This window comes from Hypanus sabinus, chromosome 4 (assembly GCF_030144855.1).
Source record: "Hypanus sabinus isolate sHypSab1 chromosome 4, sHypSab1.hap1, whole genome shotgun sequence".
NCBI lineage: Eukaryota > Metazoa > Chordata > Chondrichthyes > Myliobatiformes > Dasyatidae > Hypanus > Hypanus sabinus.
The window spans coordinates 175,963,535-175,978,082 of record NC_082709.1 but is presented as its reverse complement, the minus strand read 5'-3'; the positions used below and the strand labels follow the sequence as shown (position 1 = coordinate 175,978,082).

Below are 14,548 nucleotides of genomic sequence, written 5' to 3'. Positions count from 1 at the left end.
GCAGATAGAGCTAAGGTGCTCGACATAGCAGTTCCCCAGTCTACGTTGGATCTCGAGAAAGTGGAGGAAGCCGCATCAGGAGCACCAGATACAATAGACCACCCTAACAGATCCACGGGGGAAGTGTTGCCTAACTCAGAAGGACTGTATGGGGCCCTGAGTGGAGGTGAATGGGTGGGTGTAGCACTGCTGCCCATTGCTGATAAAACAAAACACACCTGGAGAGTAACTGGAGCGAAGGGGGCGAGAGGAGACTTGATAGAAGTGTAACCTGGTGATAAGAAATTATGGAGAAAGTAGACAGCCAGTCACTTTTCCCCAAGGCAGAAATGGTTAATGCATGAGAAAACCATGCACGACTCAAGCAATTAAACACAAGGAACAAAATGGAAAATATTATTTATTCATGTTCAATACATGTCCACTGGTCATAGTTTCATTGAGCTAGGAAGAAATCAACTATTCAAGCATCAAACACTAGCAGCCCCCTTCAGCTGTACAGATGGTGCACATAGTAATTCGGCAGTTTGAAATACAACCAGCTGAAAGCTCTCTCAGTTTGATGACCTTTCCCTGCTAATTCCCAATCTTCACTTCTTCGCTAGTTCTTCATCCTTCATGGATTACAGACCAGCCCTGAGCATCATGTTGGAATTGTTTTGCAAATGTCCCCAATGGGACACATTGCAAGCCCACAGGAATGCTCTGTAAATAATTAAATTTCAAATAAAAAGGTTACACCATCTATGTGCCCTGTATAAATGCTTCATAGATCGAGCAAGAGAGTTGCTATTTCACATAAACCTCTATTTCTGAATCACAGAAAAAAAAAATTTTTTTGGCTTAACAGTCTTTATATTCATCAGACTTTTCGAACTTTACACAGAACTTGCATGCAGACTACAGATCAGGAAATCATTCATAAAACACCACTTGTTTTACCAATGGAAAGGAAACTTGCTATTCTTACTAGCTCTGACTTCGACGCAACTCCAGTCCCAGGACAACATACACTCAGTAGCAGACAAGGAAAATTAGGTCGATCAGTGCTGGCTTAGTCTCTGAACCCCACAATTGGTGGATGCCATTAAAAATTAGCTTTGTTTGTCACGTGCATTGAAACATACAGTGAAATGTACCGCTTTGTGTCAATGGCCAACATAAACCAGGGTTGTGCTGGGGGCAGCCCACACCCACAACTTACCAATCCTATCCATTCGTCTTTGGGATGTGGATAGAAACTACAGCACCCTGAAGAAACCAATGCAGTCACAGGGAAAACATACAAACTCCTTATAGGCCAGGGGTGAGACACAAAATGCTGGAGGAACTCAGAAGACCAAGTAGCATTTATGGAAAAAAGTACAGTCAATGTTTTGGGCCAAGACCCTGAGTTCCTCCAGCATTTTGTATGTTTTACTTGGATTTCCAGCATCTGCAGATCTTCTCTTGTTTGTGTATAGACCAAATGTTCCCAATCTGGGGTCTACTGACCTCTTGCTTAATGATATTGGTCAATGACATAAAAAAAAAGATTGGGAACCCCTGATTTTGACAGTGGCAGGAACCCTAATTTTGCAGCTGCCACTGTAACACATTGATTATTTTAGAATCTAGAATTTTATTTGAATTGGCAATATAGAATAGAAACAGGCCAGTCACCTCAGCAAGTTTTCATCAACCATAAAGCACCTATTTGAAATAATCCCACCATATTCTCCCCACAGGCCCAACAACTCCACTCAGCTCCACTGTTCACCAATCAATTTACAACTAAACCCACCGACTCACTAATATGGGAGGAAACCCACACAATCACATGGACAAGCCCAATAGAGACATCACTGAGGGTCGGGATTGAACCCACACTGTTTGTTTGCAGGGTCTCCAGGCAATTTAATTGCCAAGACTCATAGAAAGGTCGAAATCAGGGGTTCACAACCTTTTCTTAAAATCACATAGACCAATACCACTATGCATGGGGTCCATGGACCCCACATTGGAAACCCCTGGTCTAAATGAGAGCAAGGAATGTTAAACTAATGAATATTGGCATTTTCCGTGATGCAGAAAATAGAGGCTGCACTGGGAGCATGCGCCACGGGTATCCACGAAACAGCACGTTTTCCTGCTTGGTGCACAAAATGTTTCATACACGGTTGGCACAGTGCGTGGTACTCTGAACCTTGAAGGATCCATCATCTTGTGATGCCTTCTCTGCTTCTGTTGATCTCTACAGAAAAATGCATGTTGGATACTGCATGGCTTTTAACAAGGGCGACTTCAGTCTGTCCTTCTACAACAGAGCAACTCGCAACACCACTTTCAGGAAAAAAAAATGATGTGTGAACGGGCTACTGTGGAAGCAGGGGAAACAGATGGAATAGCTCTGCAAGCAGTCAGAATATCGGTTAGCTTGTGAGTCTTCGGGCTTGGATGACGGATGTTAAATTAATTTCATATCGCGCTTTAGAGACCAGATTGGGCTTAGTTCATTTCCCTTAGAACAGAGGAGGTTGAGAAGAGACTTAGTGCCACAAGACCACAAGACATGTGGGAAGAATTAGGCCATCCAGACCATTAAGTCTGCTCCACCATTTGCCATTCCATCATGACTGATTGGTTATCCCTCTCAACCCCATTCTCCTGCCTTCTCCTGTAACCTTTGGGTGTGCTGAAATCTGGAATGCACTGACTGTGTGTTTGGAGCAAATGTACTCTCTCTACATGGAAGAAATAAGATTTAAAAGATTAACTTTATTTGTCATATGTACACCAAAGCACACAGTGAAATGTGTCATTTGCGTCAATGACCAGTACAGCCCAAGGTCGTGCTGGAGGCAACCGGCAGGCACCACGATGCTTCCAACACCAGCATTACACGCCCACGACCGACTGACCACAACACATATCACTTTGAGACGTGTGAGGAAATCTATATGATCAGGGGAAAACCCTCATTTCTTTGGACAGATCTGGCCTCCAGAAATTAAAATGATTAACATTATGGCAGTCTACTACTGTTGAGGGTGCCTGTTAAAATGTACAGTACTGAGCAGGCATCTTAGGCATATGCCCAAGATGTTTGCACAGTCCTGGGTTTGGCAACATGGAGTGGAGAGTGAGGTTGCAAATCTGGCAGGAGCAAAGGATGTTGGGAATGGTGAGGGTAGAGCCCCGCAGGAGGTGGGTGGGCCAGGTGGCAGAGACAGGGGGTGGTGTGGGTGCAGATACACCCAGCCCTGAGACACCGGGCAAGGTCATTTGATTCCAAACAACTGGTTTATTGATCATCGCCGAATGTCTCTCTGGTGCTTCCCACTCCCCCCCCCCTCTCCTCTTCCCTTTTCCCAACCATGATTCCCCTCTCCCTGCCCCTTTCCCACTCTCAGTCCACAATAGAAACCCGTATCAGAATCAGGTTTATCACCACTCACATAAGTTACGAAATTTGGTTTTTTTGCAGCAGCTATAGACAGCAATACGTAAAAATTCTACAGTACCATGTTAAGTCTTAGTCACCCTAGCTACATATATGTGCCCAAGACCTTTGTACAGTCCTGCATCTAAGTACAAATCTCAAAGTAAAAAAAGATGAAAAGTTTGCCCCTTTTTGTTTCGTTATACCAAAAGTTTCTTGGATAGACAGATAGACACAAACATCAATTATCTACTGAAAATTATGTTTATTAGGACAGAACAGACTAAGCATTAACATACTTAACTAGGTATGCACGGGCCCTTTTACTGCAGCACCACTCCCGTTCTACCAATCACCGGCACTGTTCACGACCAGCCTGTCTCTGAGGCCTCGAAGAACTACTCTGAAGGCCCCAGCCATTTTATAACCATTCCACCAATATGAAACACTGCAGTAAGTGGACCGATACGTTAACACCAGCTCAAACCAGCAACCTGGAACCAGTCATCACTTGACACTACACTTCACGGTCCCAGCCCTGTGTTCACCTGATTTTGTGTTCTCACAGCTGCATTCCCATAGTCTTGCAATCTCACTGTTGAATTATATCCCACGGCTCCAATCAAACTCCCATGACCAGTTCACATACGCTCAAGGCCACAGCGGTGGTGAAGATATTGAACAAGCACAAAAATTAACCCTTTATAATACATTTTGTTTGAAATGGAGGGATTTTGATTCACTGCTAGGCAGTGAATCACACAGTTCAAGCGTATATTCCAAGCTTTATAAACGGATTTACTTCATTCTCTTTGCAACATCCAGGTACGCAACTTGTATCTCACGATTAGCAGGACACGTATTTACAAATTCATCCCTCTCATAAGCATTCTTCAAGTATCTCCATATTCCAGTCATTTCTTTCGGGATTTCAAAATTTCGATATTTCATTGCTACAATCTACATGAAGGAAAAAAAACAGTAAGTTTAATTTCTTATAGGTGTGAAAACAACATAAACCAATTTTCTGTCAAAATAAACACTCAGTTATTTTATCAGGTACCTCCTGTACCCAGTAAAGTGACCACGGAGCACGTGCTTGTGGTCTTCTGCTGGTGTAGCCCATCCACTTCAAGGTTTGACATGTCATGCATTCAGAGGTGATCTTCTGCATAACCACTGTTATTTGAGTCACTGTCAGCTTGAACCAAACAGGCCATTCTCCTCTGACCTCTCTCATCAGGTGAATACATTACACCTGATGGCATGAACATCAACTTCCTTAACTTCTAGTAATTTCTCCCCTTCCTATTTCTGGCTCATCTCGAACCCCTTTCTTCTCCTGACCTGTCCATAACCTCCCTCTGGTGTCCTTCCTCCTTCCCTTTTTCCCCATGGTCCATTGTCTTCTTCTATCAGTACTTAAGAACAAGAAGTAGGAGCAGGAGTAGTCTGTTCCACCATTCAATAAGCTCATGGCTGATCTGGCCATGGACTCATCTCCACCTGCCTGCCTTTTCTCCATAATCCTTAATTCCCCTAGTATGCAAAAGATTCCTTCTTCTTCTTCTTCTTCTTCAGCCCTTTACCTTTACTACCTATCAACTCCCAGCTTCTCTCTTCTTCCTCCCTCCCCCATCTACCTGATCTCACCTATCACCTAACACCTTCTTGGTCTAGCTTCTTCACCCTTATTATCCAGTCATGATAAAGGGTCTCTGCCCAAAGTCTTGACTGTTTATTCTTCTCCATAGATTTGGCCTGATCTGCTGAGTTCAAAGTTCAAAGCAAATTTATTATCAATGTACCTCTATGTCAGCATATTGAGATTCATTTACTAGCAGACAATCAGTAAATACAACAGAATCATTAAAAGGCCACACCCAACGGGGCAGAACACAAACAGTGCAAGTACAAAAGAGAAAGAATTAATAATAATAAATAAGTATCAAGAATATGAGATGAAGAGTCATTGAAAGTGAGTCCTGCTCAGTGGGAACAGTTTCCTGATGGGGCAAGTGAAGTTATCCTCTCTGGTTCAAGAGCCTGATGGTTGAGGGGTAATAACTGTTCCTGAACTTGGTGGTGTGAGTCCTGAAGCTCCTGTACCTTTTTCCTGATGGCAGCAGTGAGAAGTGTGCATGTTCTGGATGGTGGGTGTCCCTGATGATGGATGCTTCTCTCCTTCGTGCAGATGTGCTCAGTGGTGGAGAGGGCTGTACCCGTGATGGACTGCACTGTATCCACTACTTCTTGTAGGCTTTTCCATTCAAGAGCATTGGTGTTTCTGTACCAGGCTCTGATTAAACCAGTTAATGTACTCTCCACTACACATCTGTAGAAGTTTGTCAAAGTTTTAGATGACATACCAAAACTTTGTAAACTTCTAAGAAAGTAGAGGTGTTGCCATGCGTTCTTCATAATTGTACTTAGGTGATAACACAGAGGAATTTAAAATTGCTGGTCCTCTCCACCTCTGATCCCTCGATGAGGACTGGCTCACAGACCTCCAGTTTCTTCATCCTGAAGTCAATAATCAGCTCTTTAGTTTTGCTGACACTGAGCGAGATGCTGATGTTATGACATCACTCAGCCAGATTTCAATATCCCTCCTATATGCTGATCCATCACCATCCTTAATTCAGCCAATGACAGTGGTGTCATTGGCAAACTTAAATATGGCATTGGAGCTGTGCTTAGCCACACAGTCATAAGTGTAAAGCGAGTAGAGCAGGGGGCCAAGCACAATGTCTTGTGGAGCACCAGAGCTGCTGGAAAATTGTGGAGGGGACGTTGTTGCAAGTGAGGAAATCGAGGATCAAGTTACACAAAGAAGTATTACAGCCTAGGATTTGAAGTTTATTGGTTAGTTTTGAGGGTTTGATACTATTGAATGCCGAGCTGTAGTCAATGAAGAGCATTGTCATGTACGCCTCTTCGCTGATCAGATGCTCCAGGATTGAGTGAAGAGACAATGAAAAGGCATCTGCTGATGACCTGTTACTCCAGCAGGGAAATTGGAATGTATCCAAGTCTCTTCTCAGACAGGAGTTGATACGTTTCATCACCAACCTCTCAAAGCACTTCAGCACAGTGAATGTAAGTGCTACCGGATTGTAGTCATTGAGACAAACTACCACATTATTCTTAGTATAATACCAGTATAACTGAAACCTGTTTGAAGCAGGTGCAAATCCAAGACTGACAAAGTTGAGAGGTTAAAGATCCAAAAAATGGATCAGGCACGTCGGGCCAGTTGGCCCACACAGGTCTTTAGTACTCAAGCCAAGTACTCTGTCTAGGCCGGTTACTTTCTGTGGGTTCATCCTCCTGAAAGATGCTCTCGCGTCGGCCTCAAACACTGAAATCAAAGGGTCGTCAGGGTTGTGAGAGTTTGTGAAGGTGCCTCTATTTTTGACGGTCAAAGTGAGCATAAAAGACGTTGAGCTCATCTGGGCAGAAAGTTTGTTTTCTCTGCTGTATGTCACTTGATTTCACTGTGTAGGAGGCTCAAACCATCATTTTTTAAAATCAAATTATACAATTCTGAAATTCCATGAAACCATTGGTAGCCATGAAACCAAGAAAGAAAAAGAAATCGTCAACCTCCAAATCCCACCTCACAGCAAAAAGAAATGAACAAAAACGGAACAGGTACATCGACCCACAAATCCTTCCTTCCCCCACAAAAAAAACAAGCAAAACAGATCAGGCACATCGGCCCCTAAATCCCTCCTCCTGCACAAAAAAAACCCAAGAGATCAGGTGAGAAAATAGAATATAATAATACCATACGACTGAAAAATAGTCTATAGTCCAAAGTCCAATTCCAAAAAGCAGAAAACCTGTGAATGATGCTTTCTGGCCCAGACACTGCAGCACAACTTTCCCTCTTCGGTACACAGCAACTGATCAATAGACAGGCAGCTGGCGCTCACCCTCCGCACTTGTTTCAATTGCCCCCATTGCATTAGTTAGCAAACAATGGGAGCTTTCATCAGTGAAATGGAGCCAAACATCAGCACGCACCCCATCCTGTAGCCTGCCCACTACAAGGTTCACAGACATTGCCTCCAGGAATCCACTCAGAGACTGCAAAGCGCTGGGATCTCAAACGATCTCCAAACTTCTGCACTTGCCTTGGTGGTTCAATCGCCTGTCACTCTGATCGGCAAACAATGGAAAATATAATCAGAAAATGGGGTCAAACTTCAGCTTGCATGCTACCCTGCAGCCTGCTCACCTCCAGGTTTGCTCACACTGTCCCTGCCTCCAGGAGTCTCGGAGACAGCAGGGTGCTGAAACACCCAAACCATCTCCAAACTTCCGCACTCGCCTTGATGTTTCACTTACCCTCGTCACTTTAAGCAGTGAACAATGGAAGCTTTCATCAGTGAGGTGGGGTCAAACATCGGCTTGCACACTACCCTGCAGCCTGCTCACTATGAGGTTTGCTCACACTGTCTGTGCCTCCCGGAATCTCGGAGACAGCAGACCATTGAAGCACCCAAACAATTTCCAAACAGCGAAGCAAAGGCTCCGACAGTTCCCCAGAATTACATTCAAGACAAGAAACAAATGCAAAAGACGTAAAAGTAGTGATGAAAAATGGTTTCATGATCTATCCAGAAGAAGTGTTGCATGCAAGCACCACCTGGACCGGAAGAGGTGATAGCATTCAAGCCCTGTCGCAGCTGTCGGGCTTCCTTTCCAGTGACTCAAGTTTGGTCCAAAATTGTCACTTTACACATGAGATGACTCTCCAGAAATCGCACCTAGACCTCTTGTATTTAAATTGGTTGCCAACCTGAATGCAACTGATCTGGCCCTCGGCAGATTGCAGAATTCATGGTTTAAATAGGGCCTCTGCTTGGGGAAGATTCAGAATGATTTTGAGGGGACACACTCATTTACAATTGCTTTTATAAAGTCTGTAACAACAGTGTGGTATTTGTCCAGATCCTCTGATGGGTCCTGAGTTCCTGCAGCATTCTCAGTGCCACATAAACTTCAAATCAATTATTCTCAAAATCCATCTCCCACCCCACTCGAGTTTGAAAATGAAACAAGACAAACCTTGATAATGTGAAGCTTTGGCAGGAGGTTACAATCTGCCAAGGTCAAGTCATCTCCATCAAGGAATTTCCTACGGGAACAAAGTTCTTCCTCTGTGCTGTTAGCATCTATCTCTTCAGGTAAAGGTGTGTTTAAGTAATCGTCCAGTTTCTTCAGAGCTTTCAGCAAGGCTTTTTCCAAACCTGCAAAAAACTACAACTGACAGGTGAATCAGACTCAGAATTATTATCACTGACTTATATGGTCACTATATCCACTGGAGAACTGTCCTGGGGTCGGCATGTCGGTGGGAAAGATGCAGGAACAGGGCTTGTTCCAAGCCTACACCGGTCAATCTACATTCCAAGCCTACACCAGTACCTGTCCTCCTCTTTTCTTGCGTTATATCGATGACTGCACCGGTGCTGCTTCCTGCACACATGCTGAGCTCGTCCACTTCATTAACTTCGCCTCCAACTTTCACCCCGCCCTCAAATTCACCTGGTCTATTTCTGACACCTCCCTCCCTTTCTAGATCTTTCTGTCTCTATCTCTGGAGATAGCCTATCCACCGACGTCTACTACAAACCTACTAACTCCCACAGCTACCTAGACTATTCCTCCTCCCACCCTGTCTCCTGCAAAAATGCTATCCCTTTCTCTCAATTCCTCCACCTCCGCCGCATCTGCTCTCAGGATGAGGCCTTTCATTCTAGGACAAAGGAGATGTCTCTTCCTTTTTTAAAGAAAGGGGCTTCCCTTTGTCCACTATCAACTCTGCTCTCCATCGCGTCTCCCGTATTTCACGCACCTCTGCCCTCACCCCATCCCCCCGCCAGCCCACCAGGGACAGAGTCCCCCTGGTCCTCAACTATCACCCTACCAGCCTACAGATCCAACGTATAATCCTCCGTAACGTCCGCCACCTCCAACGTGATCACATCACCAGACACATCTTCCCCTCCTCCCCACTCTCGGCTTTCCGCAGGGATCGCTCCCTAAATGACTCCCTTGTCCATTCATCCCCCCCATCCCTCCCCACTGACCTCCCTCCGGGCACTCATCCCTGCAAACGGAAGAAGTGCCACACCTGCCCCCACACTTCTTCCCTCACCACCATCCCAGGCCCCAGACAGTCCTTCCAGGTGAGGCACCACTTCACCTGCAAGTCAACTGGGGTGATATACTGTATCCGGTGCTCTGGATGTGGCCATTTATACATTGGGGAGACCCGCCGCAGACTGGGAGACCGTTTCGTTGAACACCGGCGCTCAGTCCAGCAGTGGCGGGATCTCCCTGTGGCCACACACTTCAGTTTCTCAGACCACTCCCACTCTGATATGTCTGTCCATGGCCTCCTCTACCGTCAAGATGAGGCCACACGCAGGTCGATGGAGCAATACCTCATCTCCCGCCTAGGTAGCCTCCTACCTGCCGGCATGAACATCCAACTCAAACCTCTGTTGATACCCCTGCACCCCCCCTTACCCCATCCCCATCTATATTTTAGTCTGGTTCTCTTTCTCTCTCTTCCCCCCCTCACTATAATCTCCCCCAGCCCTACCTATCTTCGTCTTTCATTTCCAATAATTCTCCACCTTCCCCCTAGCCCATTTCCCTCCAGCCTATCACTTCCCAGCTCTCTACTTAATCCCTCCCTCCACTTCTTATCCCCCCCTCAACCATCCCATGTTACTTCACTCCTGATGAAGGGTTTCGGCCCAAAACATCGTCACTACCTCCTCGCATAGATGCTGTCTGGCCCGCTGAGTTCTGCCAGCATTTTGTGTTTTTATTTATTTCCAGCATCTGCAGATTCACTCGTGTTGTTTTTGCTGTTGTTGTTTTGTTGCTTGCTGCAAGACCATACTATCAATAAATATTGGTGCAGAATTAGGACATTTGGCCCATTGAGTCTGCTCCATGGCTGATCCATTCCCCTGCACTGCCGTGTACTGTGTTGTTCTGCCAAGCACTGTGGGATGCTATGTTGGCGCCAGAATGTGTGGTGACATTTGTGTCCAGTCCCCAGCACACCTGCAGGTGTGTTGGCTGTTAATACAAATGATGCGTTTCACTGTCCAGTAAAATTCAATGTACATGTGACAAATAAACTTGAATGTTGAATATTAATGTGAAATTTGTTTTGACAGTAAAGGGAGGGAAAGCTTGTAAATTTTTTCAGCAACACACACAAAATGCTGGTGGAACGCAGCAAGCCAGGCAGCATCTATAGGAAGAAGTACAGTCGACGTTTCGAGCCGAGACTCTTCGTCAGGACTAACACGGAAAGAAGAGATAGAGATTTGAAAGTGGGATGGAGAGAGGGAGATCCGAAATGATAGAAGACAGGAGGGGGAGGGATGAAGCTAAGAGCTGGAAAGTTGATTGGCAAAAGGGATAAACTTTTTCAGCATGCTTCTGACTGGGAAAATAAATTAATTTCAGATTTTTTGTTTAATATTTAGTTTGCTTTTATACAGTCTACACTCCCACCTTCCTTTCTTGAATGATATTGCGACTTACTTAGTTTGTTTCTATCCTTTCACATTACATCTCCGCCCACACCAGCCAACAACATACAACATTGATGCCGTACCATCCTTTTAACCTACTCCAAGAGCAATCTAAACCGCTCCTATACAGTCCATAACCCTACCACCATTTTTCTTTCATCCATGTGCTTATCTAAGAATCTTCTTAACGACCCTAACATATCTGGCTCTATCACCACCCCCAGCAGTACATCCCAACACTGTAAAAAACCTACCTCTGACTTCTCCCCTAAATTTGTCTTCAGTCACATTAAGAGGATGTCCTCTGGCATTAACCATTGTTACTCTAGGAAAAAAATGTTGGCTATCCACTCTATCTATCCCTCTTGACATCCCATGCACCTTTATCAAGTCTCCTCTTATCCTACTTCACTGCAAGTGCAAACTCCATTGGTCTTCTGTGCTTTTAAATAATGGAACAATATGGTATTCTGGCTGGGATGGGGGAGTGGTTGACAAAACAGTCAACCAACCATCACATCAAACAGGCAAGAATGACTGCAGAGTCAAATAGTGGATAATATCAGCATATAACTGTAACCACCAGGTGGCACTGTGCTAAATCAAAGTATAAAAACCTTGCTGAAATTCGGAGAACACACAAAATGCTGGTGGAACGCAGCAGACCAGTCAGCATCTATAGGAAGAAGCACTGTCAACATTTCGGGCCTTCGTCAGGTCTAACTGAAAGAAAAGATAGTAAGAGATTTGAAAGTAGGAGGGGGTGGGGGAAATCCGAAATGATAGGAGAAGACAGGAGGGGATGGGGTGAAGCTAAGAGCTGGAAAGGTGATTGGCGAAAAAGTTCTCTGCTCATGACTCTTAGCCTGTTCTCCATCTCCCTCTGGTGCTCCCCACCCCCTTTCTTTCTCCCGAGGCCCCTTGTCCCATGATCCTTTCCCTTCTCCAGCTCTGTATCACTTTGCCAATCACCTTTCCAGCTCTTAGCTTCACCCCTTCCCCTCCGGTCTTCTCCTATCATTTTGGATTTCCCCCTCCCCCTCCTACTTTCAAATCTCTTACTATCTTTTCTTTCAGTTAGTCCTGACGAAGGATCTCGGCCTGAAACATCAACAGTGCTTCTCCTTATAGATGCTGCCTGGCCTGCTGTGTTCCACCAGCATTTTATGTGTGTTGCTTGAATTTCCAGCATCTGCAGATTTCCTCGTGTTTACGTTTTGAAATTCTGAGATACTTTTTATTAATACAATCAATCAAATTTAATCAATCTTAGTCAGTGGTTCAAGCACACTTGGAATATTGTATTCAGTTCTGGTTGCTTCATCATAGGAAAGACACGGAAGCCTTAGAGAGGGTGTAGAGGAGATTTACCGGGATACAGCCTGGATTAGACAGCATGTCTTATGAGGAAAGTCTGAACAAGCAAGGGCTTTTCTCGTTGGATTGAAGGAGTATGAGAAGTAATTAGATAGAGGTGTTTCTGATAAAAGGCATAGATAAAGAGAACAGCCAGTACCCTTCTCCCAGGTCAGAAATGGATTTGGATTTTTACTGTCGCAAGTACTGAGATACAGTACGCTCATCTTGCATACTGATCAGATCATTAGACAATGCATTAAGGTAGAACAGGGTAAAATAATAACCGTGCAGAATAAAGTGCAGCAGCTACAGAGAAAGTGAGGTGCAGGTAAACAGTAAAGGTGCAAGATCATGAGGCGGATTATGAAGTCAAGAGCCCTTCTTGTACTAGGGAACCATTCAATAGTCTGTGACAGAGAGAGCTCGGTAAATGCACTCCTTACACATGCACATTTACACACTCACCTGTGCACAAATACACACAGACACTGACTTGTCATTCTACTGAGGGTGCCCAAGTCATTGTCTTCCTTGGTATATTTTACATAATGGATTGGCTTTATGTTGCCTTTCCCACCATACACCTAGAATATTCCATTTCTTTAGCAATGGGGATGTGAAAATGTGCATATGTGTCTGTATACGGTATTTAAGGTTGATACTTCTGTTTATTTTGTAATCTGATTGTAACTGCATTGTGGGGTGCATCATATTCTAAAACATGTGTAGTCTTAAGTTAACTTTGGGGGTAATTCAACATAATATGCCCTGGTGCCTAATAAACAGAGCTCACTGCTGGGGGACAGGAAGGGGGAGGGGGGGGAAGGGCTGCCAGGAGTTCATGTTGGACGAAGTATGGAAGTGTTATTGGATAATATTGGCAGCTTTCTTTTCACTAATTTTGGTAAGTTTCATTTTTGATGCACCAAATAAACACCCTTGCATGAAAGTGCTACACTACTCCAGTCATTTTTTTTTCCTTCAGTCATAACCCACATATCTAACAGCAGCACTCAGCATCACCTACATAGCTTGCCTTTCAATTCTTGACCTTCTGGTATAATCTCTGGAAAGCCATCTCTCGGTCAAAGTGGAGATTTCAGACTAGACTGGAATCAATGAGGATGCTTGACAACTGTGGCAGCGTCTGTATGCCATAAACTCCTACAAAGTTAAACTAAGCAACATGGGGGACAGCAAAGCTTCGTATCTGGATGAGCTCAATGCCTTCTACGCTCACTTTGATCACCAAAACAGGGAGGAACCATCGGGCACCCCCATGTCTCGCAATGATCCTTTGATCTCAGTATCTGAAGATGATGTGCCTTCAAGAGAGTGAATTCAAGGAAAACATCTGGTCCAGATGGAATACCAGGCCATGTACTGAAGACCTGTGTGTATTCATGGATATCTTCAACTTTTCACTTCACTAGTGTGTAGTACCTACCTACTTCAAGCAGGCTTCAATTGTACTGGTGCTCAAGAAGAGCGTAGTAACCTGTTTCAATGACGATCACCCTATGGCACTTACATCCACAGTGATGAAGTGTTTTGAGAGGCCAGTGTTGAAGCCTATCAGCTCCAACCTGAGTAGCGACTTCGATCTGCTCTGATTAGCCTACTGGAGCAACAGGTCTACAGCAGATGCAATCTCTGTTTTTTCACACAACCCTGGAACATCTGGACAGTAAAGATGCATACATCAGGATGCTCTTTATCAATACAGCTCGGCATTTAACATAATTATCCCCTCAAAATCTATCAGTAAACTCCAAGACCTGGCCCTCAAAACCTCCTTGTGCAATTGGATCCTGGATTTCCTCACTTGTCGACCCCAGTCAATCTGAATTGGCAAGAGCATCTCCTCCACAGTCTCCGTCAGCACAGAAGCACGGCAGGGATGTGTACTTAGCCCCTGCTCTACCTGCTTTCCACCTATGACAGTGTGACTAAGTACAGCTCCAACACCATATACAAGTTTTCTGATGACACCACTGTTGTGGGTTGTTATCAAAGGTGGTGATGAATCAACATACAGGAGGGAGATTGAAAATTTGGCTGAGTGGTGTAATAACAAGAACCTTCTACTCAATGTCAATAAGATCAAGGAAGTGATTCTAGATTTCAAGAGAGGGGAACCAGAGGTCCATAAGGCAATAATCGTTGGAGGGTCAGAGTTGGAGAGGGTTCAGTAACT

At 44.6% G+C, this 14,548-nt stretch overlaps 1 protein-coding gene across 1 annotated transcript in view; it reads right to left on the bottom strand.

Annotated features, from left to right (window-relative positions):
• Positions 1-430: 430 nt before the first annotated feature.
• Positions 431-14,548, bottom strand: part of LOC132393530 (chloride intracellular channel protein 4-like) — a 100,446-nt gene continuing 86,328 nt past the window's right edge. Inside the window, exons 5-7 of the mRNA XM_059968911.1 lie at positions 8,498-8,679; positions 4,224-4,381; positions 431-705 (exon numbers count right to left, since the gene is read on the bottom strand). Of these exons, the coding sequence (XP_059824894.1) occupies positions 624-705; positions 4,224-4,381; positions 8,498-8,679 (422 nt within the window). The 3' untranslated portion in view covers positions 431-623. The remainder of the gene's footprint in view (positions 706-4,223; positions 4,382-8,497; positions 8,680-14,548) is intronic.